Consider the following 22,365-nt stretch of genomic DNA (forward strand, 5'->3'; position numbering starts at 1 on the left):
ATGCTATGGGATGCAGGAGATTTTAACAGCATTCATTTGCAATGCTCTGCAATTTTTTTGTATTCTACCTTGTCTCTCTGCTGCATATACACTGTTTTCTTTCTCAGTAAAAGCTGAACAGCATAGCTGAAAGAGTGAATAAGCCAGATTTTTGGTGTGACAAGGTTAATGTTGTAAAACGTGCCCTTCACCTTACATAACTGCAAAGAGGCATCAAATACCATTTGTTCTGCTGTTTGTGAGGAATATCATGGAAAGCATACTTTTTATGCATGGCGGGCACCAGGTTTCCTTGCCTTTTGCCCAGTAAAGAGAATGTGGGGAAGGCAGGATGCTGTGTAAGGTGGCACGGCTGCCGAGAAAGCGGTTTGTGCAATGTGCCCCAGACAGAGAAGGCACAGCAGCAAAATGAGCCAACAGGGAATCCTTAGGAAATCTGCAAGGGTCAAGTAACATCCATGCAGTGACCAACAGGAGTAAATACTCCTATTTCCATGTCTGGACTGGTTATGATCTTAAAGCCATACTATTTAAAGATGGTTATAGTGAAGCTAAATAAGGAGAACCCAAGTTCACCTGATCAGCACAGTTTTATGCTGAACTGTTTTATACAAGACACGTGGGGAGCGCTTCAGATCTGTTTAAGTGCTGACATCTAGTAACACATTCTACCCATCTTTGATGCATTTACTTTTTTCACTGCATTGTTATAGCGCCTAGAAACTCCAACTGAGATCAAGGGCCCAGTGTGCTTAGTACTGTAGCAATGCCTAAGCAGAAAATCCCTGCCTCTTAGCTTACAATTTAAATAGACAAGCTGGGAAGGGGCCAGAGAAAAGGTGGACTGACAAAGATTAAATTATTTGCTCATCATCTCATAAAAAGACTGAAGCAGAAGTAGAAATAGGAGCTCAAATCTGCTAGTTCAGGCTGCCACTCACTGATCCGCTTTGAGTTCAACATTTTTTTTTCCTACCTTGAGTCCTGAAATGACTATACTGTCTATAGGAATATGAGTTGCAGCAAGCATGATATTTTAACATAAATTCACTGTCAGTATCAGACTGTGTCAGAACTGCGTGTAGAAGGCAGAAGTGCAAAAAGGTGGTGTAAAAAGATAACCAGGGTAAGTGCCCAGAACTGTGAATAGGACCTTGCCTGGAATCACTGTACTTCCTATAGCCTCTTCTAGTATGTCTTGTATTTTCTGTAGGTGCTTGGAATGTTTTAACACTCGCCATTTCTAGTATTGCTGCTATGCTGAACGGACAGTGATTCTTCAGGTTCTCTTTTGTTACCTGCTGACTTCTGTTTATTGTTACGTAAAGGAAGAGTCTTCCTTAAGTTTCAGGGTAGAGAAACTGCTCCTCTTTTGAGATGAGCACCTTAATTGCACACAAATACAGAAACAGAACTTTAACAAACTTTGATCCCTGAGTTTGAGAAGAATATGTCCATACTGCTTCGGGAGAATGTTTTGTTGTTCAGGTGTAGGGAAATCCTTAAAGTGATCAGTGAGGTACTTTACCATGGGCTATCTGCCTAGAAACACTTAGAGATATAGCTGTGTTATGGAAGGGAAAGAGAATTCTGTAACTAAACGTCTTTGCTAAGTTGCAGTCACATCACGAGAAGAACAAAAAGTTTTGCTCACTGAGCTAGTCATCTTCGGAAGGTGAGGGAGATGGCTCTGATGCAGCTGTTACAGAGGAGATGGTGGGAGACTCATCTGGTTTTAGTTACTTCCTTGTGTATGTTTTGACTTAATAAGTTTTGGTGCTTTAGCACTTACTGCTGGTACCTCATGTTGGCATTATCCAACTTGTCTTCAATTGTAATGGTATTTTCATGCTCTGGTCTTAACACAGACCTCACTGCCCACCCTTTTCTTGCTGCCTAGCTAACTTCCTTCCCGTTATTAGAGTAGCCAGTAAAAATGTGCTTTCTGGGATTTCTACAATACAGCATGCTGTGTTAATAGACCCAACACTCTCTTAAATTTAGATTGTACTCTTAATTAAATTCTGATCTGCTGAGGGTTCTGTCTCCTGTGTCAGTGTTACTTATGCCTCTAATATAGGAGGGTGATTGTTTTCTGTATGAGTTGGTTGACTCTCCTTTCATATTGAACCTTTTGCTTGTCTCAACATTTTCTGCCCCTTTTCTCCTTTCTGTAACTCATTGGAAATCTGTATGAACTTCAAATGAGATGGTCTTCCTTAGAGAGAAGTTTCCTTGTAGTATCTGTATAGCCTCTGTTTGTGTGCTGCAAACTGAAGGATACATTAAAAATAAAACCTGAAGTTTTGGAGCAGTTTCTCAGCTGGTGTGAATTTCTATTTCTTCCAGTTAAAAATTCCCTATTGTGACTGGGTACAAGGATTTCTCTGTGTTGTTTATGGTCTAAGGATTGTATTCATGCTCTGGCAGTACATCCTATTTTAGCTCTAGCTTGAGGAAATGTCTGTGGAGAAGCTAAATTGTCCTAAAAGAAGAAGAGAGGAATCACAAGTTTGTAAACCAGGTTATGACAAGCCCTGTGTTGTACCTTCATGAAGTGGAAGATTGGTGAGCCAAATGGTGAACAGATCGGTGTTCTGAGTCTGTCTGTACTGGAATTAAAGATCAGAGGAGGCAGAAGCTTTGCTTGTTTGAGTCTGGTCATGCAATGGCTGCATGATTCTGGGCTGTATGGTGTGATTAGGAATGTGGCTCTGGGTATAAGTTGAACATGGACATTTCTGCTCTCAGAGACATGCCAGTCTGTATGTGTGTTTGAGCTCTGATGTGACAATAGCAGAGAGGAAGGCAATGTTCGAGGTGAAAGCTGTGAAGGGTCAGCAGGTATGTGAAATAGGGAGGTACAACTCCACGGCCTGTACTGGGTTCAAGGGCTGCTCCAGCAGTGGGCTGTGGTAATGCGCAGGAGTAGCTGAGCCCACGCCATCATGTTTCTTGGCTGGGATGTGCTGTCCTACACTACTCTGTGAGCTAGACTCTGTAGTAAGCAGCAGAGAAATAACCTAGATAGTACCAAGGGAGGAGGGCAGATGGAAAACGTATGTGGAGACTGCAGGGGAAAGGGGTAGCATTGTAGTGCTGAGAGACCTGCCAGGCTCAGCTTGGACAGGATGACACTGACAGTACAGTGAAAGAGCAGAGAAATGCATGCTGAGACTGGGTTACCAGGAGTGCAGTTTAGTGTGAAGATGCCTTTAAACAAGAGTAGAGTCCAAGGAGGTTGGGTAATGTTTGAGCATTGCTCCCTGTTTGTTCTCCTTCCAGTATCTGAGAGCACAAGGTGTGCTGGCTCTTGAGTGTCTCTTTGTCTCTCTCGCCTTTCCTCTGTGTCTGAGCATGGGCACACCTTGCCTTTCCCATCAGCCCCAATTTCAGTGTGAGGGAGCCTTTCTCTTCCCCATGCTATGCACAGAAGTTCCCTCTTCTTATTTTCAGCCCTTAAGGATGCCCCTCTCATTGTGCTCTCCTCCCTGCCCTCTGATTCTAGTTGAAAACACACCTCTGCTTCCTCCCAAAGTGAACACACGGGTGTTTTCTGTTTACCTCTTCTGTGTGGCTGGGGAAGTTGTACAGTTTTCTGAGGTGGGAGAGCACATAGAGGCACCCCCTTGCATCCTACATCTTGTGTATATGTATTCCTTTCTCTTCTCCTCTCCCTGTATCAGTGTGTGGGGCAACTATGTTCTGACCTTGATGTTTGAGTGGATAGGGGTCTTCAGCCCTGCCCTTTCCCCTGGTGTGTAGTCATGTTCTTTAATGGTGACTTCTCTCTGCACCTGCTGACGTCTGTGCATTTCTGCTGCTGCTTATACCTGCCCTTAGGGGAGCATTATTGGCAGGGGGGCCCTTGCTGGCACACTAATGTGTGAATAGTTTCTGTGCTTTTCTTCTCATCTCCTCTCTTCCCTTCTCTTTCCCTCTCTCAATGGTGTGTCCAGAAAAGGAAGTCGAGCTCCAGTGTGCATTTGATGGTGAGCACCTCCCGTAAGCTGCCTGCGATTCGTGCGTCCGCCATTCTCATGCCATGCACGCTCGGCTTGTGCTCATCACCCTACATAGCATGTCTGTGCAGGGGGGTGGGGGGGGGAGACATTGTGCACCGAAAGGTCCATGTCCTCACTAAAAGGGCCCTGTAAGTGTTTGGCCCCCGGCCAGTCATACAGTTCCCATTTTGTGCAGAAAATCAACTGCTGGGAATGCAGTTTGACCTTGCCTGCTCTAAGTGTGAACCAAAAAAAGGTAGTGGTTCTCCTGGGCTCAGCAGAGCAGGTATGTGCCTGGACATGGGGCTTTGTCATTCTATTGCAGAGGTGCCAAAAAGAGGAGCAGGTGCTTTGCCTGGTGTTGGTGCCGTCATCCTTGGTGGGAGCCCTGCAGTGTAGAGCAAACTGGGAGTCGCTTCAAATGTGGCAGAGACTGATGGGGCCCCACTGTTCAGATGAAATGTGTGGGCACAGCACCGCTGGGCAGCTCAGAGCTGCTGGTCACTTCTTTTTTTAAGCATACTTACTGAAAAGGTTTGTCAGAGCATTTATAATCTGAAACTTCCTTTTGTCCTGATCTCGTTTGTTTCCCAGCATGATCAAATACCCAGTAACTGTCCTGTCCCATTCATTTTCTTTCATTTATCCATCCAGATGTTTGACATCCATAGAATTTGTCAGAAAAGTAGTCAAATCCAGTCTCAAGGGAGCAAAGAGAAAATTGGCCAGTGCCATATTGTAAGGAGTCATACACAGCCCATTAAATGATGCCTTTGTCTCTGACAATGAGATATGAACAGTAACTAAAGTACAAAAATTAGTTATTGCATTATTTACACAGAAAAAGAACAGAAAATATTTCTTCCCTATTGCAGGTAGGAATAGGAATGTTATACTACTGAGAAAGCAGAATAATTTGCTTCTATGTTACTATCTAGAAGATATTTCTCCTCTTCCTCCTTAAAACTATGTAAACACAAAAAGGTAATATCAAAGTACGGTTTGGAAAATCTGATGTGAAGGACTGACTTTTCACCAGATCCTTTATGAAACTCCAGGGCAGGAGTTTGCTGTGCCTTTCTTGCCCTTCTTTTCTGCCCGCTGCCAGCAATACTTAAATTCCCTCTGTATGTTGTTTTAAAGCATCTAAGATATGTAAACTGTGTGTCAGCCTCAGAAAACACGGAAGCAGTGAAGGTGGCTAAATAACCAGAGATGGCCCATGTGTTGGTACTTATTTTCTTTTAGCTGGCTAGAAATGTGAGCCTAGCGATATGATCACTGGTCTGTTTTCTTTCTCTTGCACCCTCTGTGTTGTTTGTGCCTGTCTGTCTCTCTGTCTCTTGTCTAGCTCAGGAAGCGCTGCCAACTGCTGTGCCAAAACTAATTGCGTTACATAGATCTTAAGAAGGGTCTGGCACCTTTTGAGGTGAATTGGCCTCTTTTAACTTGAGCTGTACCACTGTGAATTACCAAGGCTCGTTGCCTGCCCAGTGCCTATGATGTTGGCTGGCAGCAGGAGGGGAAGGAGGGCAAGAGTTGGCTGTAATACCTGGGGCTCTGAGAAGGGCAGGCCAGTCTTCCAGGAAAGGTTAAGTGACCATAGACACAAATACATGTGCGAAGCTCAGTATGTCAGATACCTCCATCTGAGAAAGAGACATGAAAAATGCTTGGGCTAAGTCTTCTGCCTCTTATTTCCTTGGGACTCTGACATGAAGTAAAATGCTATGTGATTCTGGACTAGCAAACATGATACTCAGTCTTCTTCGGCCCACTGGCTGGGGAAGAGTAGATGGAAGTCCTGGGTGTTCAGTGCAGCCTGGAGGGTAGGCTGTGTGCTTTAGGCGTGCGTGGGTCTGCACTTTGAAAGGTGACGTCTCATGCCTAGCAAGCCGATGTCAACTTCTTTTCAGAACAGTGGCTTCCTGGATTTTTTTTTTTCCCCATTTGGCCTCAGTTATAAAGTCTTCTGAAAAATCAAAGTATTTTTGTATAGCTTCTTGAAGTGTTTCTCCTTTCTTAGCTTTGGGAATGAGTGTGTCATATGCTCTTTTATTTTTCCATGGACTTTTTGAGAGTTCATTCCTGCCTCTCTTTTCCACTTCCTCCCCTCTCCACCTGCCCCATCTTCCTCTTCTGTTTCTCCCCTCTCCCTCTCTGAAATGTATAGCTAAGCCAAGGCATGCTGCTTGTGAAGAAAAACTGAATTATTAGTAGGTGTTTGTGAAGTCTCAGCCTCATAGGACCTGTCTCTGGTTGACACAGTTAAACCTTTGGCAGATGTTTTTGCCAGCTCAGCATTTGACTTCTGTATTCTTTGTGGTGATTACTGGGTGATGAGGGTCTGATGTTTTGCAGTACGAGTTTGCCCTCCCCAAGAACAGTGGGATGGAGAGCAGCTGCAATGGGGTCACACTGCTGTGATCTCCCATCCAGTAGCCTGATCTGTAAACCAAGGAGTCTGAGAATGCTCCTGCAGTGCTGATTTTGATGATGTTGGTGGTGACTGGCAGGAAGAGATCTATACAGCTGGTGTGGGAGTTACATGGCAGTGTAACTGTGGGCCTAATTCTCCAGCAACTGTCTGGATTTGTGGACTAGGAACTATATACTAGTGGACACAGTTGTGTCTTCCTGCATAGACCTTTCTCATTCCTGATATAACTGGCGTACATGACTCAATGGGACGTTTCTTTGCAGCAAGCTGGTGACTGCCTTACTGTTGTGCTGTGTGAATGCAGGAAATGTAGATTTTATTCTTCTACCACAGCTACAAGAGGGGCTGAAGAAGGGAAAGAAATAAAAGCCACTGGGTACCATCCAGCGGACTCGCTACTTGGGGAACTGCATGGCCTTTTCCTTGCCTCCCACCCCCCCATCCCTTTCCATATTTTGGTCCTGAAGTCTCTTTGTTCAGGTCACAGCAGGAACATCATAATTCACTTTCCTCTACCATTTCTAGAGCTGACCACACTTTTTCCTGCATAAGTAGGTTCCCTGGGACCCTCAGCATCATCACATATCTAGGACTGTTCCTGCACACTTTGAGACTCCTCAGATACAACTCCCATTTGCCCCGTTTGAGACTGCACCATGGCTATTCTGTGTCTCTCACTTCCGTAGTCTCTTTCTCTCAGGACTGCTGCCATCACTCATTCTTCTTCACCAAATACTTTTGTTGGTACTCATTGCAGGATTCTCCCCAACCCTTTGGGCTGCTGCCTTTTTCCTTTCTGTTTTCCTTCCTTATAGCTCTAGCAGTCCATGCACATTTGGGTTTTGGTACATCCCTTACAACATCTGTTGCCTCTGAGGAAAGGATGATGTCCAGTGACCCGGGCAGCACTCCTCCTTCCTCCCTCTTCTTGATGATGAGCCTATGGGGAGGGAGGGTCTGAGATGGTTGGGATTGAAGCAATACTGTTATTTTCTTGCTGCCTCTGCTGCCCAGCAGGGGAACTAAAACCATGTTTTTCTGTCTCAGCCACAGAGCAACAACAAAACCAGTATAGTAAGCACTGCAAAAGAAACACCCCCAGTGCAGACGTCCATGGTATCTTCCCCAACCACTATTTTTTTTTCCTGTTTGGTTTAATTTTGATTCTGTCCTCTCCCTTTCTCTCCTTCCCCCACCCCGAGTGCTGCTTGTGCTGCTCTGTTTCAGCTTGTGTTTTGGCTTCGTTCTGTCTGTGTCCCTGTGCTGCTGTGGGGCCTGATCACAGCCTCACAGGCTTTGGGTTGGGGGTGCTGAGCAGAGCTGTGGTTTGATGTGGGGATCGCAGCTTGCCTGGACTTCCCCTTGTGCCATCCCTGTATAGTTCTGTGTGTCCCGTTCAACTGTTCCTGCTGGCTTTGGGGAGGCTGGTTTGGAAGAAGAGAGTGGCAAGCTCCATCCACTCTCCAGCACCCAGGAAATGGAGGATGGACTTCAGGACACCACAGAAGAAAGGACAGGCAAAGGGCTTTTAGAGGAATCCTTTGATGGCCCATTTGGCCTGCTCAGTTGTGTGGTTGATCCTACGCAGCTCACTGGCTTGCTGGGCCAGCATTTTCTGTTTGGGCTGTGAGCAGGGGGCTTCGTAGGGTGCCCTGTGCCTGGTACGAACAGCACAGCTCAGTGTGATCTGCCTCCGTACACTTGGAAGATCAGGCAGCAGTGCAGTGGGGACAGAGGTAGATGGTGAGTGTACGTCACTGCACTGTCCCAGTCCCTGGTGCCCTCGCTGAGCCACCTGGCCAGGGTGACAGCAGTGGGAGGAGATGGTGCAGGATGCTGAAGTCTTGTCCCAGTAACGAAGGGATGAGTGCAGCAGCCAGTTAGCACCCATAGTCCTGGTAGCTGCTCTTTGTTGTGTGTCTCTGGAGAGCTGGATTTGGCATTTTTTGGGGGGTAGGAGGGTGGGATTTGATGGTTTTGTTGTTTGCTGTAGGGCAGAGGGTTCTTGGGACACTTCATAATTTTCTGTTTTCCCATCACTGGCTTTGTTCATCATGGTTTTGATACTGAGGGAGCCTTTCTAAATTATTAATTATTGTTGTTATTATTGAAATCGGATCTCATTTGAGAGACATTTAGACAAATGTGCCTTTTTTCAGTTACCTTAGCAACTCTTCTCTGAGAGGCATTGAGGTGGTCTGGCTTTTCCCCTTTTTATTATGGAAATTATGAATGTCCCTTTTTTAGGGTAAAATACCCAGCAAACTTTCCAAAAAACTGGGAGACAAAGACCCCAGCCCAGTATTATTCTTTCCTCCCCCTCTCCCTCTTCTGAAGCGTTCCCCAGGGAGGATGTTGCTGAGGCTCAGTACTTCACAAGCGGCTGCAGAGGGGGCAGACTGGCTGCTCGGCTGCCTTCTGGCATCTGTGCCAGCCTGGCTCACTGGAGGGAAAATGAGAATTTGGGGCAATTTCAGGGAAGCTGAGGGCTTTGTCTCCTTGCGACTGTAGCTTTTAGTGCAGCCTCTCTCTTCAGGAAACCTGTGCAGGAAGTATGTGTGCGCACACACAAGCACATGTGTGCTGTTTGGAGTTTGTGGTTTGCTCTTTTTTTTTTTTTTTAATTAATGTCGGTCACCTTTTCTCCACTTGTTGGGGAGTGAAAATAAATAAGAGAATGCTTTGGAACTAGAGTTTAATGATTCTTCCATCCTTTCCTAGGAGCCTCAAACAACTGTTGTCCATAATGCTACAGATGGCATAAAGGTAAGGGATGGGAGTGTTGTCAGAGAAGCCTCTGCTTCTCGCCGTTTGTTCTTATCTTTGTGTGTCTTAATGCAGTTTCTACCTTTCCGACGTCTGGTTTGTAACGTGCTCCTGTATACTGCTGGCAGTGGATTAGGAGGGTTGTCTTGTATGGCTGTGGATCTCTGGAAGAGGCTGAGTAGGGACAACTGTTCAAATACTGCAGTGTGTAATCCCCACTCTCTTTCGTATGTGGGGTGGAAAATACAGGCACTTATGCACTATTTTTTTTTTTTTTTTTCTTCTGGAAGTGGAAACCTGTTCCTCCAAGAAAGCCACAGGAAGCTAGAGGAGGGTTCCTAGGCTATCCTTCTTCCAAACAGAAGTATCCCCCATTTTATCTCGTTTGACAGAGTTTGGTAACTTCTGTCCTTGTAAAAGTTCTGGGCGGATGGCTTGAACATGCAAAAGCTGAGCAAAGATGCTGTTAAGTTTTGCTTAATTTTTGGCCGGCTTCCATCCAGATCTTATTTTTATCATCCTCTCCCTGCCATACCTGCCAATGTTTATGCGCTTTTCCCCATCTTCCTTCACAAACAAATCAAACTATTTACTCATGCTCACGACTGCTGATGCCAGGTAATGCTCTGTTCTGCTGTGCAGGGTTCCACAGAGAGCTGTAACACCACGACTGAAGATGAGGATCTGAAAGGTAGGTGTTCTGCCTGTGACTTCTAATACAGCTAAGTGCAAGTAGGGGATCCTGGAGATTCAATCATGGTCTTGAACTAGCTTCCCAGATTTCTGTGTGTGACTCAGTTCATAAGTTTGCCATGATGCTGTCATTCCTGTCACAGTGGGACCGCGCACAGGGGAACCAGCTGACTTGGCCTCTGTGGTATATAAACACCATTTGCCCAGAGCTAATTTGTTTTTGTCTCAGAGTTGGAATTCTTTTTTTTGCAAATATCATAATCTGTTCATCTCCAGTCCATTTCTAGGCTTGGAAAATCCCTACCAGTCCCTTGATGTTTGGAGTCTGGTTGTGTTTTTGTGCTTCCCTGTAGGTTACAGGCAGTTGAAACCTCTGTTACTGCTCAGTCTTCCTTCTCACCCCTTTCTGGGAATCTCTTTAGTGACATGCACACTCTTTGCTCTTTTTTTTTTCTTTTCTTTGGGTCTATTTTTGTTTCTGAGATGAAGATCATTCTCAGCCTGTCATCTCTGAATGGGAATGATTTTTCATGTCCTTGACATGATATCAGTTGAGGGAGAGGCTGAGAAGAGATTTCACACCTTTCAGTGTCCATATCATAAATATTCTGTGCTTGTAAAACTCTTTAGATGAAAGGGCTCCAAGTTCCATATCTGTTCATGTTGTTTGAGCAGCTGTCCTTTCCCTGACCTCTCTCAAGAAGGACAAACAGACATTTTCCTGAATGAGCAGGTTCAGGATGAGCGAATGCAGTTTGCATTCTGAGGCAAATGTGTTAGTAGTTTGCATTTTGAGACAGTGATATTCTCATTGTCCCTGTATTCAATCTGAGTTACATATCCAGGGAAAAATCAATGCTTACCCTGTGGTGTAGCCACAATGTCACCTCTGTCAGCAGGGCTAGTTCTTGTCACTTTTCCCATGGCTTATCACAAGCTGCTGGCTCCTCTTCTGAGGAGTCACTGGGAGCAGAAATGGATGTCAGTGAGTAAATGAGCTCTGCAATACAGGTTGTTTCAGAGAAGACCTGACCTCCTCACAGGATGGTATTCTAGCCCCTACCTTTTTACCAAAGAGTAATCTGTGATTTAAGAACCTAACTTTGACAGAAGGGAACTGGATGATTTTGGTAGTGTGGTAATGAAATTGATTTATCTAATCTCTCCTGGATATCCATGTAGAACAGATATTTGTCCAGAACTTTGTCTCCTTTGGCAGCTTTTGTTCAGGAGAGGTTCCAGACTTGAGCCACTGGTCATGTAAGTCAGGAATCCAAATGCTGTGAGGAGCAAAAGGCTAGGACTGGAACAGAAGGCTGGCGGGTGGGGGGAGCAGCTGGCCAGGGCTAATTCTAGGAAGAATTGTATAGGGCTACATTGCTGCAGATCGAAACTGGGTTTTTTTTGGCAGAGTTCAGAAAATCTTGTTGATTATAATAGAAGGGAGCATTTGAATGGTGGTTGGGAGGAAAGGAGCTTGCACAGTAATAGTTTGTGCTATGGCCAGCTCTGGTAATTTTAGTGCTTCAATTTTAAGTGTAGTAGTATTCACCAGTGTTCCTTTTCAGCTCCTGCCTTTCCATGTGTTAAGCTAAGCAAGACCAAAAGGCTTGGGCGTGTTGGAGTTCTTGGTGTTCTTTATAGCCATGACTGTGGAAGTGATAGTTCAGTTCCTCTGCCAGCTTCTTGTTTTCAACAGACAACAGGTTACACAGATCTGTTCTGCTGTGGTGTAGGAGACATGTCTTGATCCATCAGCGACAGTTGCCTGAGGGATATGTTGTTTCTACTGTGGTGGGGCTAAAGGCAGTGCCTCCCTGCCCCTGTGTCATTCTAAATCGAACAGCAGGTCCCTGTTGTAGAGCTGTCTACTTGGCTTTGCCCTGGAGGATACTCCTGCATGTTTTGTGCCCAGCATTGTGGTTTCTTTAATGTTCTCCTATTTCCTTTCTCTTTTTTTATTTACTGAACTTGCGTGTTTTGTTTGTGTTTGTGTTTTAATTCCCCGCCATGCTAGCTCCCCCTCTCTCCACCGGGGACGGCAGCTCAGTGCTTGAAGGACGGAGGCACAGTGAGAGCAAAACACAGACTGAGTCCATGCAGTCCCAGCTTTCTCTCTGTTTCTCAGCCAGTAAGTCCAGGGGTGCAGTGCTTCACGGCATCTTTTTCCCACTCCTCCCTCCACCTTTCCCATTTCTCCTTCCCCAAGATTTTTCCTTTCCTCAACTTCCTTCCAGAATGTTGATTTTTCATTTCCAGTACTCCAGAAAAAAAAAAATCATCTCCCTTCCTGCAAAATACCCTCCTTTGCACACTGAAAATTTCCAAACCTTTCCTTCCCTATTTGAAAACAAGCAAACAAACAAAAAAACACACAGAAAAAAACCCAAAATAATAAAAAAAAAAAATAAAAAACCACAGCAAAACAAATGAAAACCAGAACCTCATCCTAGCTAATTTCATTTCCTTGTTTTAATCTGGATGAGGCGTGGAGTTCTCTGCAGAGAGACTGCCTTTCAGGGTTTCCTCAGGCAAGTCACTGCATCTCTTAGTTTTCCTTGTGGTAAATGCGGTCTGCTTATGAAGGGGATGTGTGAGGCTCAATTCGGTCTCGCTGGTTAAGAACTTCGGAGCACCCCGGACATGGATGGTGCTCAGGAAGTACAAAAGGAATGAGAAACTGTTTTTACAGACTCCTTCAAGGGTGCTTTGGAAGGGAGGCTGTGGCTGCTGGAAGACCCGATAGCATTTCTGAATCCATTGTCAGGTGCTCCAAGTTAAAATCCTTAGATAAATGTTGGCTCTGAGGGACATTTCTCTGTTGTGAGCTTTACCTTGTGTATCTGTCCTGCTAGCTCAGTTAGCTTACACCATGGTTAGTCAGCCAGTTATGGTACCGTCTGTCTGATCTCTCTTAAATTGGCTGCCTTTGTAGAGGCCTGTGGCTGAAAAACTTTGAAAATAGGTATGAACAAAGCTAGTAGGTTGGAGAAAGTCTAGTTGAGATTCCCAGCGTTTCCCTTGCACAGATATACTGTACTAGCTGCCTGACTATTTAAAGCTATAATGGAAGGATCCTTAATATGAGTTGGGAACGTCTGTAGTATTTTATTCTGTTCAAGTCAGTCTGTGAAAGAAGGAACAGGCATGCCCTCTTCTGTCTCCTCCTCTCTTCCTTCCCTGGTTTCCTGCACACAGCAGCCGTGTCTCATACGATGCAGCAGTCAGAACCTCTCTTGTTACTTATTTTTGAAGTAGCTCCAAGGATGTCAAACTGCTGGTTTGTGAGGTGCAATGGGAAAGGTGTTTTGCCCAGCCAGAATGGAAGGGAAATGATCTCTTCTGAAGTCCTTTTTGCTGTGTACAGTCCATCGCTGCTTTTTTATTACCTCCTTCCTCTTGCTCATAGCAAGGCCCTGCTTGGTACTCTGAGGAGTGCCAAATCACTCCTCCGCCAAGTGAGGCAGCATTCTCCCACCCTGCTCCCCCCTAAGTTGAGATTTGCAGTGATTTGGATGCCCTTCTTTCTCTCCCTTTCACTCATATCTCGTACTTGCCCTCGTGCTGCTCTGTCACTAGTGTGACCAGTGTTTAGGTCACCCTCGAACTACCTCAGCAGCACTAGTGTGATTCCTACAGTGCTCTGAGGGGTCTTCTGCACCAGTGCCAGGATGGTCCCCTCTGAGCAGTGCTCGGCCCAGCTGATGTGTGACAGAGGCAAGAGAGCGGGTAGAGGTTGCTGGGATGTGGATGTCTCTGTGTGCCCACCAGGGTTGGGACTGTGTGTGTTTGTATTTCTTTGTTGGTTTTTATTTTGCTTTCTGGTTTTTGTTTGTTTATATTATTTTAATGCTTACATTTGTTTTGCAGCTACACAGTCTTGTGAAGAGAAGCTTCTTGCCTGGGACAGCCCAGGGCAGACATTGGAGTTAGAGCGTGCTCGGTCGGAGCCTTTGCTAACTCCAGTAGTTCCCTTTGTACTTAACCGTGCACCGTGTAAGTTAGCAGCTGGGTAGCAGTAGTGGAGTAGTGCAATTAACGCTGGTTACTGTAGATGTAACGCTCCTCCCTTCCTCTCTCCACCTCCGCGCCCCTCTCCTCCCGTCCGTCCGCCAAGGCACGGAGCGCCCCTCTGCGCTAACGCTGCGGCAGGCGGTACCGGCGGCGGGGTCGCTGCCCCCCGGCAAGGGCACGGCGGGGCCGGCGGCTCCCGGGGCCGCTCCCGGCCGGGGCGGTGCCGGCTGCAGGAAACGGCGGCGACCGCCGGGAGGCGCCGCGGGGCCGCCGGGCCTGCCCGGCTCTTCCCGGTGCCCAAACGGGACCCCACTGGAAGTGCTGCCGGCGCCCGCGGTGCGCCCGCGGTGCACCCACCCGCAGCCCCGGTTGGCGGTACTGCTGCAGCGCTGGCTGCGCGCTGTAGCGGGGCGGCCTCGTAGGATACCCAGAACCAGACAGTAGCATAGCCGTGAGTCACACTTGTGTGTCTGTGCTGGTGCATGCTTGCCTCCTTTTTGTGCCCCTCTGCAGTGTAAGTTAGGAGACCTCAGGGATTCATCAGGAGTGGCAGGTGCAAATGCCTTTCCCTGTGACATCCCGAGGCTCTCTGTCCTTTGGAAAAAAACGTATCTCCTCCTGTGTACTGGTTGTAGCTCGGGACATGTAATAAAAGCAAAAAGACGAGCACAGTCTGATGGAATGGACTTGTGTTGAAGGACGGGGTCAATGCCGCTACGTAGTGACACTTGGGAAGGGGGTGCAGATCTCCTTGGCATGAGTCAGCCCGTGGTGTCTGTGGTCTGTAGGTTTCTTCACTCATCCCAAATGGAGCCTTTCCCATGGACTCCATCTTCTGGACACTGCACTGTGTGATCTGCATGGCAGCGAGGTCCAACAAGTAGCCCTCCTTCATGTAGAAGCAATTCCAGATGACTTGCTTGTAACTTAACCCACCGTGTACTACTGTGTAACATCACCCATTCCCTGTATACGTCTTTCGATGGGTAGAAATGTGTACAGCCTGAGCAGCAAAACCAGATCCTTTACTATTATGAGCCAGTTGTCCCCTATCTGAGATGTTTCTCTGGCTGGTGGGGTAGTATAATTCTCTTAGATGATTTCCAGAGTGTGTGCAAACATCTTTCGTAGCCAGATTATCATCTTGTTGCTCTTCAGTTGCACTTACAATGGTGGGATGAGATGCATATGTGGATGAAAGCTTACAGGGGAGGGCAGTTCAGACTAGCACCTTCTGGCATTCAGAGTGGAATTCATCTTCCATGACTTAGACATCTAAAGGTGGTAGGTGGGATTTAAACACAGTTTTCCTGATGATAGGCATCTGAGATGTCTGAGTTGAGACTTCCAGAACTGCCTATTTTTTTCATAGCCTAAAGAAGGAACAGTCAGGTGACTGGTTCCATTTCAGACATCTACATTTTAGATGCCTAGGGGCAGATAATGGTAAGAATTGTAAATTATTTGGTAACATTGAAGGTAATGCCAAAGCACCTCCTAAATGCTTGTATAATGTGCAGAATATCCTACCTACAGGGAAAGTGTGGGAAGGGCTGAAGAGATGTGAGGATGTACACACAGACTCAGACATATATATGGTGCATATACAGTCATAGAACTAGAATAGTGTTATTTAACAGAGCCGACCCAAACTTTGCAAGTGTTAGGACTCTTGAGATCAGTATGGGTGATGGAACTCCTCAGAAGGGATGGGGCCTGGGCAATTGCCTGTGGGAAGCCAAGAGAAGAGAGTGCAGAGGTGCTGGTCAGAGGGGACCAAATAACTGCAGACAGCTAGCCCACATCTTCGTTCATCTTGAAGTCCATCATGCTGGGTTGGGTTAACAGCAGTGCTGTCAGAGTGCTGAAAAGAATTGTGCCATGGGGAACGACAGAGTTAACTGCTTGAGGAGCAGAATGCACACTAGTATATAGCTAGGATTTGTTTGTCCAACCCATCCATCGTGCTGCAGTTGTCTTTCTAGCTTGCAGAAGTCATCCCTACATGTCCCAGTTGCTTGTTTGCAGCCTTAATAATAGCTGAGGTTTCGGTGATGGTGATAGGCAAGTTGTTGGGAGACTTTTTCAAATTGGCTCAATCTGTGTGGTGGCCGTTTGTATATAACTACTGTGGTGAAGGATTTCCACATCTTAAGCTGCCAGACAAGTGCTTCACTTCAGCAGGTTCACTGACATTCATTGGTCAAACTCCCCAGAAGCACCTCAAACTGTCATTCAGGAGGCATCTCTGGTGCCTTAGACCTTACTGAAAGAAAAAAATTGTATATGACATCTTTATTCTTTTCTCCCTGCATTATGGGATCACCATTCCCCTTTCATACCATTGCCCCCTTACTCTCATGTGGATGGTTGTCATTACTGCATATCTCCAGAATGCAGGGAGCAGCATCCTATGAGATCTAGACTAACGGTGCTCCACAAATTGCTTGTAGGAAGCACCAGTTAGCCCCATATTCCCATTCAAGTCTTATGCACAGTTAAATTGCTCTTTCTTCTTGTTCGCAGTGCGTAAGCAAGAGATCATTAAGATAACAGAGCAGCTGATAGAAGCCATCAACAATGGAGACTTTGAGGCTTATACGTAAGTACAGATGTTTTCTGACAGGTTGCTTGTCAATTTGTGTGCAAGGTGATGTTCTGGCTCCTGGGTATGAGGAGGTGTCATGCAGTCAGGGATGGTAAAAAGTGTTATGTTTTTTAGCCCACATCAATTAGGAGTAAGGATATGTCAGAGCTCTCTAAATGAACATCAAGTAGAAGTCATGTATCAAACAGCAACAGGAGCAACAAAAGGAAAATGTTCCAGCTTTGTAAGAAAAGTAGAGGAGAGGGCAGGGATGGGCAGAAAGATAATAAAAGAAAAGCCAAAACCTAGAGGCTTGTTTTATGTGAAATGGCAACTAGCATCAACTTTATGTTGTCGCAGTAGGACTGAGTCCTCCAGGAACTTACTCCTTGGAATAGGGAAATAGGTGGACACAGGGTGTGAGTCAAATGCTGTATCAGTGCTTCATTGTGTAAGTAGCCTGTGGGCTCAAATGTAGACTGTAAACCTGTGGTGCTTTTCTTTGCAGAAAAATCTGTGATCCTGGCTTGACCTCATTTGAACCTGAAGCACTGGGGAACCTTGTTGAAGGAATGGATTTCCATAAGTTTTATTTTGAGAACTGTGAGTGGGTAGATTTGGTAACACCAACAGCTTTCTCTCTAATATTGCTTTATATCACAATTTGAGGGGAAAATTGTCCTTGTTTTTACTGGCTATGAGAACCAGCAAGAACTTGATTGTGTGGGGGTTATGATGCATTCATAAAAGCCAGCATCCTTTCTCTCAAAAGCCGTTTTCAGCAACAATTGCAATTTTAACCCCAGATCCCTTTACTGTATGCATACAGTTTGCCTGCTGCAAATATTTTGTAAGTGTGGACTGCAGGAGCTTTACAAGTTTGAGGCACTGGATTTCCTGCTGATACAGAAAGGGAAAAAATGAGCATATTTTGATGGAAATGGCATGTATGTTTGGGGCAGACATACTGAATGGTCAGACATAAGGATAATTGTGCACAAATCAGTCGTGCCTTCAGTTTGAGTTTTCCCTGGATGGTTTTGGATCTCTTAAAACCTAATGAACCTGTTACATGGACGCAAGGGTCACCTTGTCAGCCTGGGGCAGGAAAAAGAGTTGGCAGAAATGCTATCGTTTATACTAGTGGATTTACCTCCTTTCCTGGATGTCTCCACAGGATGAGATAATTGAAATTCGAGTCCTGATCTGTTCAATTTGTTTATTTTGGGTGTTAGGTCAAGGTCCTTGGTATAGGCTATTCCTAGTAGTCTAAGTATGCAGAGACTTTGTTTCTCTCAAAAGCCTGTTCTGGAGTGATTTTTACACTTCTCTGAGGCTCATTCACATATAATGCAGGCCTAGCTCCTGATTATTGACTCCTTTGCAACAATATTCTGTAATTACAAGATATTTTCCTATAACTGAAGAAACAGCAGCACCGATGTTGAAAAAGTGGTGAGTATGCTTTACAGAAGAAATGGGAGCAAAGGGCCCAGGGAATTCTAGGCAATAATAAGTGTGCAGTTCCTTAGGAGAAGAACAGTTGATAGGGGAAAGAATTACTTGGATTTTGCCTGGAAAATTGCAAGAGCAATTTTTATTGTATCCCAGAATCCAGTGGAAGGTGAGTAGAATGCAAAAGAGGTTGGAGGATATGGGGGTCTGTTCTTTCTTAGTAGTAAAATGAAGCTGATAGTTTTGTATGTTTTGCCAGTACTGTCGAAGAACAGCAAGCCAATACACACCACCATCCTGAACCCCCACGTCCATGTCATTGGTGAAGATGCTGCCTGCATCGCATACATCCGCCTGACACAGTACATCGACGGCCAAGGCCGTCCCCGCACCACGCAGTCTGAAGAGACCCGCGTCTGGCACCGCCGAGATGGCAAGTGGCTGAATGTCCACTACCACTGCTCTGGAGCTCCTGCAGCACCTCTCCAGTGAGGATCAAATACGGGTATGGAGTATATCATACAGCTAAGGCTGCTGTATGCAGGAATTCAGCTTTCGAGGCAATTTAGCTGGCTGTGAGAGAACAATTTCATTTGTGTGTAGGCTAAAAACTTCTGCTGCTGCATTGGTGTTCCTTTCTCTAAGCCCTGTGCTCTGGACTCAGTAGGATTATCTGCCACTCCTGACAAACTGGCATCACATGCCAGACAGTTGTTCCTGAGCACAATTGCCCTATGGCAGCAGCGCTTCCTCCCAGGTGCAGGGCTCTGTGCTCAGGCAGAGCACTAATCCAGAGCAGAGAGGAAGAGTATCTCATGCTGTGCACAGGTTTGCTGTTTCCCAGCTGTCAGGGATCTACTTTTACATGCTGGTGATTTCTTAGAGCTTTTTTGATGAGAACATAATAATCTCAGGAGGATATTGTAAAGTCTATACAGAACAATTTCTATGCCATAAGGATAAAGATTTATTCATCTAAATTTTCTGATTAGCAGAAGCTATTTAGTGTACTCAGAGGCTTTTAGAAAAATATCTAAACAAATAGTGTCAGAGGACTTAAAATATCCCCCAATTCAGCTTGCCACAATTCAGCATTGGAGGAAACTTAGGTTATAAAATTTGACACGAAGAAACGATTGTTGCTTGCTCTTGAAGGACAGCAGATCCATTTAGTTCTCCAGCATTTAGGAACTCTGGTTTATTGTCTTACTGTTTTCTTTTAGTTGGGTCTACAAAGTCATTCTGCCTCCTTTTGTTTTGTGCTGAAGCATATGTCATGTTCATTTTCAAGATGTAAGTTTCTTAATTTTAGAACCTTTTTACTAAAGACTTTGTATTTAAGAGCAAACACAAAACCCATCTACACCTGTGAGAGAAGCTTTTTTTCATGTGGTCATTTGAGGATGGACCACCCAAGCATATTTACTACTTGAGTGCTAGTCTTGTGTACTACTTGGGACTAAGCCAAGCACACTTTATATTCTTATGTGTTGTGAGGAATTCAACCCTACTGAAGGCAATGGAAAGGAATGTGAACTATCGCAAGCAAACTGCAGAGGTCACAGATGGAATTTGAAAAGCAAAAGCCAGTTGGGGGCACCAGAAGCAGGGAAGCTTTACAGAGAGCTGGACAATCAGCTGAACTTCCAAGGAGTAAGGCAGTGAGAAGGCTAAAGCCTTTGCAAGGAAACAAAAAATAACTTACTTGCATCAGTTTTCATCACAGAGATGTTGAGGCAGACTTCTGTCCTGGATTTAGTCCAAAAAATATGCAGAAGAAATTATTAAAGATTGTTTTTGGCTCAGTGGAGTTCTGAGGAAGTTTAGGAATGGAGAGTCTTAGCTGCTACAGAAGAAGTATGTTCCCTTCACTTGGCTGCTGAACTGTTGCAGCTCCTCCAAAAGTATGTGCTAGAGGGTTTCTGAAAACTATAGAGCAGAAGCCATTTCCAAACCACAGAATGTTGGTTAAAACAACACTTAAAAAACCCCATAAACTAAATTGAAGTTGAAATATTTGTGTGCATTTCTGGGTTCTGAAGGAGGCGTAACCACGTGCAATTACGAGTGGGTCAGTGTGGGCAGCCTGCATCTGAACACACTGAATCATTTTGGAGGAGCATTGGCCCATACGCAGTGAAGGATAAGGATGTAGAAGGAATGAGATGAATAAGAATGCTTAAATAGAAGTGAGTGTGTTTTTCTTACCTAGAAGGCAGAGTTCAGTTCTGGGTAAGTCATCTTAAAAGGAAACTACAGCCATAATGAGGTTAATCAGAGGACTCGTGTGCAAGGAGAGAGTATGAAACAAGAAAGAAGATGACTAGTAAAAGAGTTTGTGACAAAGGTTTGCAAACTAAGAAATGGTAGAAAGAAGATTTTGGCTACACTTTCATGGCGGGACAATGCTAAACAAAAATGAAAAAACCCCAAACTTAAAACTAATCAAAATAAAACTGGTAATTTGACACAACTAGAGTAGCCACAAAGAGCCTTTGCTAAAAGCAGTCACTAGGGCTACAACTTTGCAAAACTGCAGAAAAGCTCATGCGTTTGTTTAAATATTAAGAACACTTAGAGACAAAATCACTGAAAACTTTAAAAATAAAAACAGTAGCCAATGGAAGTGAGGCAGAAACTGCTCCTTAGGACCAGAGCCTTTGATCACTCCTTCGACTTCTGGGACATGTCACTATTAGGTAGTGGGCCCAGGTCTGCCCCAATCAAGCAAGTAATTCATTTTAGCAAGTAGTTCATTTTCATTGGCACATGCGGCCACTTGGAAGGGAAAGCGAGTGACTCTTGTCTTTGTGGCTCTCCTCACGAGCCCCAGTCTGTGTTGTGTTAGGAAGGGTTTCTGCCTGCACCAAATAATTAGCCTGTAGAAAACATGTTTTATTAATTATGTCCAACTAATGTTTGGCTTTATTTCTTTCCATCTTGCATCCCATTCTCCCCTCTCCTTTCTGGGTGGACACTACCTCTTCCTGACTGCAGCAACTTGTGGAGATACTCAGCTGGAGGGCAATATCTTCTTAGCAAGCGGCTCTGGAGTGCCTGAGTGACAGCAACGGTCATGTCTGTTTTGACATTAAAAAAAAATAAATACAAATTACAAACAGGCAGCAGCCAAATGCACGAAACCCTGCATGCATCTGATGCTCCGGGCGCTGCCTTTCTGTTGTTTTCCATGGATCCATCGTGTCTGTTTCTGCTGTACGAAGGTGTTTTTAAATCTAAAAAAAAAAAAAAAAAAGACATGTTGTTTGTATAAAACAATAAAAAACAGATAAATGACAGATTATCCAACGTGCCCCCTCCCCCAGGGCTAAGAAAATGGCAGCAGCTGGAACATCTTTCAGAAATGAAGTGAGGGGGAAAGCAAAAGTGAAGGAGAGCGAAAGAGAGAGGGAGAGCAAAAAAAGGAGGCGGCTTAAGCAGCGCATGGCTGAACTGTGCTCCGCAAAGCCATGGTGGAAGTTAACATCGCATCCAGGCTGTGCTGCAACTTGAGTCAGTGAGAGGCGGCGAGGAGACCCCAGAGGAGCCAGGGTGAAGACTGGGGTTCAAGAGAGAGGAGGCACTTCTCTTCCTGTTGCCCAACAGACTGACTTCAGCCTGAGTTTCTTCTTCGATCTCTGCACAGCAAGAACGCTATGGAAAGCTGGTTGCTTGGCTGCTGGATCCCAAAACAGACTTTTTTTTTTTTCTTTTAAAGAAAAAAAAACAAACCGGGATGTTGATTTAAAACTAAAGGTGGAAGTAGGGATTAAAAAAATGGGTTTAAGTGAATATAACTTAAATAGAAGCTTGCTCTTCAGAGATAGTGATTTTAGAAACAGCCACTACTTGGCCAAACATGGAGGTTTGAAGGCAGTTTATTTAATTTAACAAAACAAAACGAGAAAAGCATTGCATTAAGAGCAGAGATTTTAGAGGACGAGGGTACATGTATGAGATTTTCTATTTTTTTTTTTTTTTTTTTCTCCTTTCTAGTAGCATAGTTGGGATCCACAGTGCTGCAGAACACGTGTTCCTTAGGAAGCAGGCAAAAAACTTAGTGTTATGTTCTTCATGAAGACTTGCACATACACTCCTATATGAGGCATAAATAGCGTGTGTTTTTTATACTGAAATATATGCACCCATAGAATTAATGGGGTTACCTGGCCTCCTGCTTGATTTGTTTGGTCTCCGAGTTAAATAGCCGTGGGAGCCATCAGCCCTAGCCAGGTGCTTCTCCCCACCACTATCCCATCTGATGTTTGTAAGTGTCATGTTTCCTAGTGTTTATTTGGGTAATTTTTCTATTTTTTACAGTGATGTTGTAACACCGAAAACTAGCAGATCAGAACATCAACAACTGTAACCGAAGGACTCCAGGCCACCTCCCTGTGTTGTCTCTG

The 22,365-nt window shown here is 45.0% G+C and overlaps 1 protein-coding gene across 7 annotated transcripts in view; it reads left to right on the top strand.

The window, feature by feature from the left end:
* Positions 1–22,048, top strand: part of CAMK2G (calcium/calmodulin dependent protein kinase II gamma) — a 119,004-nt gene extending 96,956 nt beyond the window's left edge. For 3 of the 7 annotated variants that reach the window (XM_080347808.1, XM_080347811.1, XM_080347806.1), the window contains 8 exons: positions 7,492–7,560; positions 9,166–9,210; positions 9,853–9,901; positions 11,921–12,034; positions 16,444–16,519; positions 17,013–17,107; positions 18,219–18,464; positions 20,957–22,048. In XM_080347808.1, coding sequence (XP_080203934.1) covers positions 7,492–7,560; positions 9,166–9,210; positions 9,853–9,901; positions 11,921–12,034; positions 16,444–16,519; positions 17,013–17,107; positions 18,219–18,451 — 681 coding nt within the window. In that variant the 3' untranslated portion in view covers positions 18,452–18,464; positions 20,957–22,048. Of the gene's footprint in view, positions 1–7,491; positions 7,561–9,165; positions 9,211–9,852; positions 9,902–11,920; positions 12,035–13,773; positions 13,900–16,443; positions 16,520–17,012; positions 17,108–18,218; positions 18,465–20,956 lie in introns of all 7 variants that reach the window. The other 4 variants (XM_080347812.1, XM_080347807.1, XM_080347809.1 and 1 more) reach the window with 4 other exon arrangements.
* The last annotated feature ends 317 nt before the right edge of the window (positions 22,049–22,365 follow it).

Source organism: Nesoenas mayeri (assembly GCF_963082525.1).
Source record: "Nesoenas mayeri genome assembly, chromosome: 7".
Taxonomy (NCBI): domain Eukaryota; kingdom Metazoa; phylum Chordata; class Aves; order Columbiformes; family Columbidae; genus Nesoenas; species Nesoenas mayeri.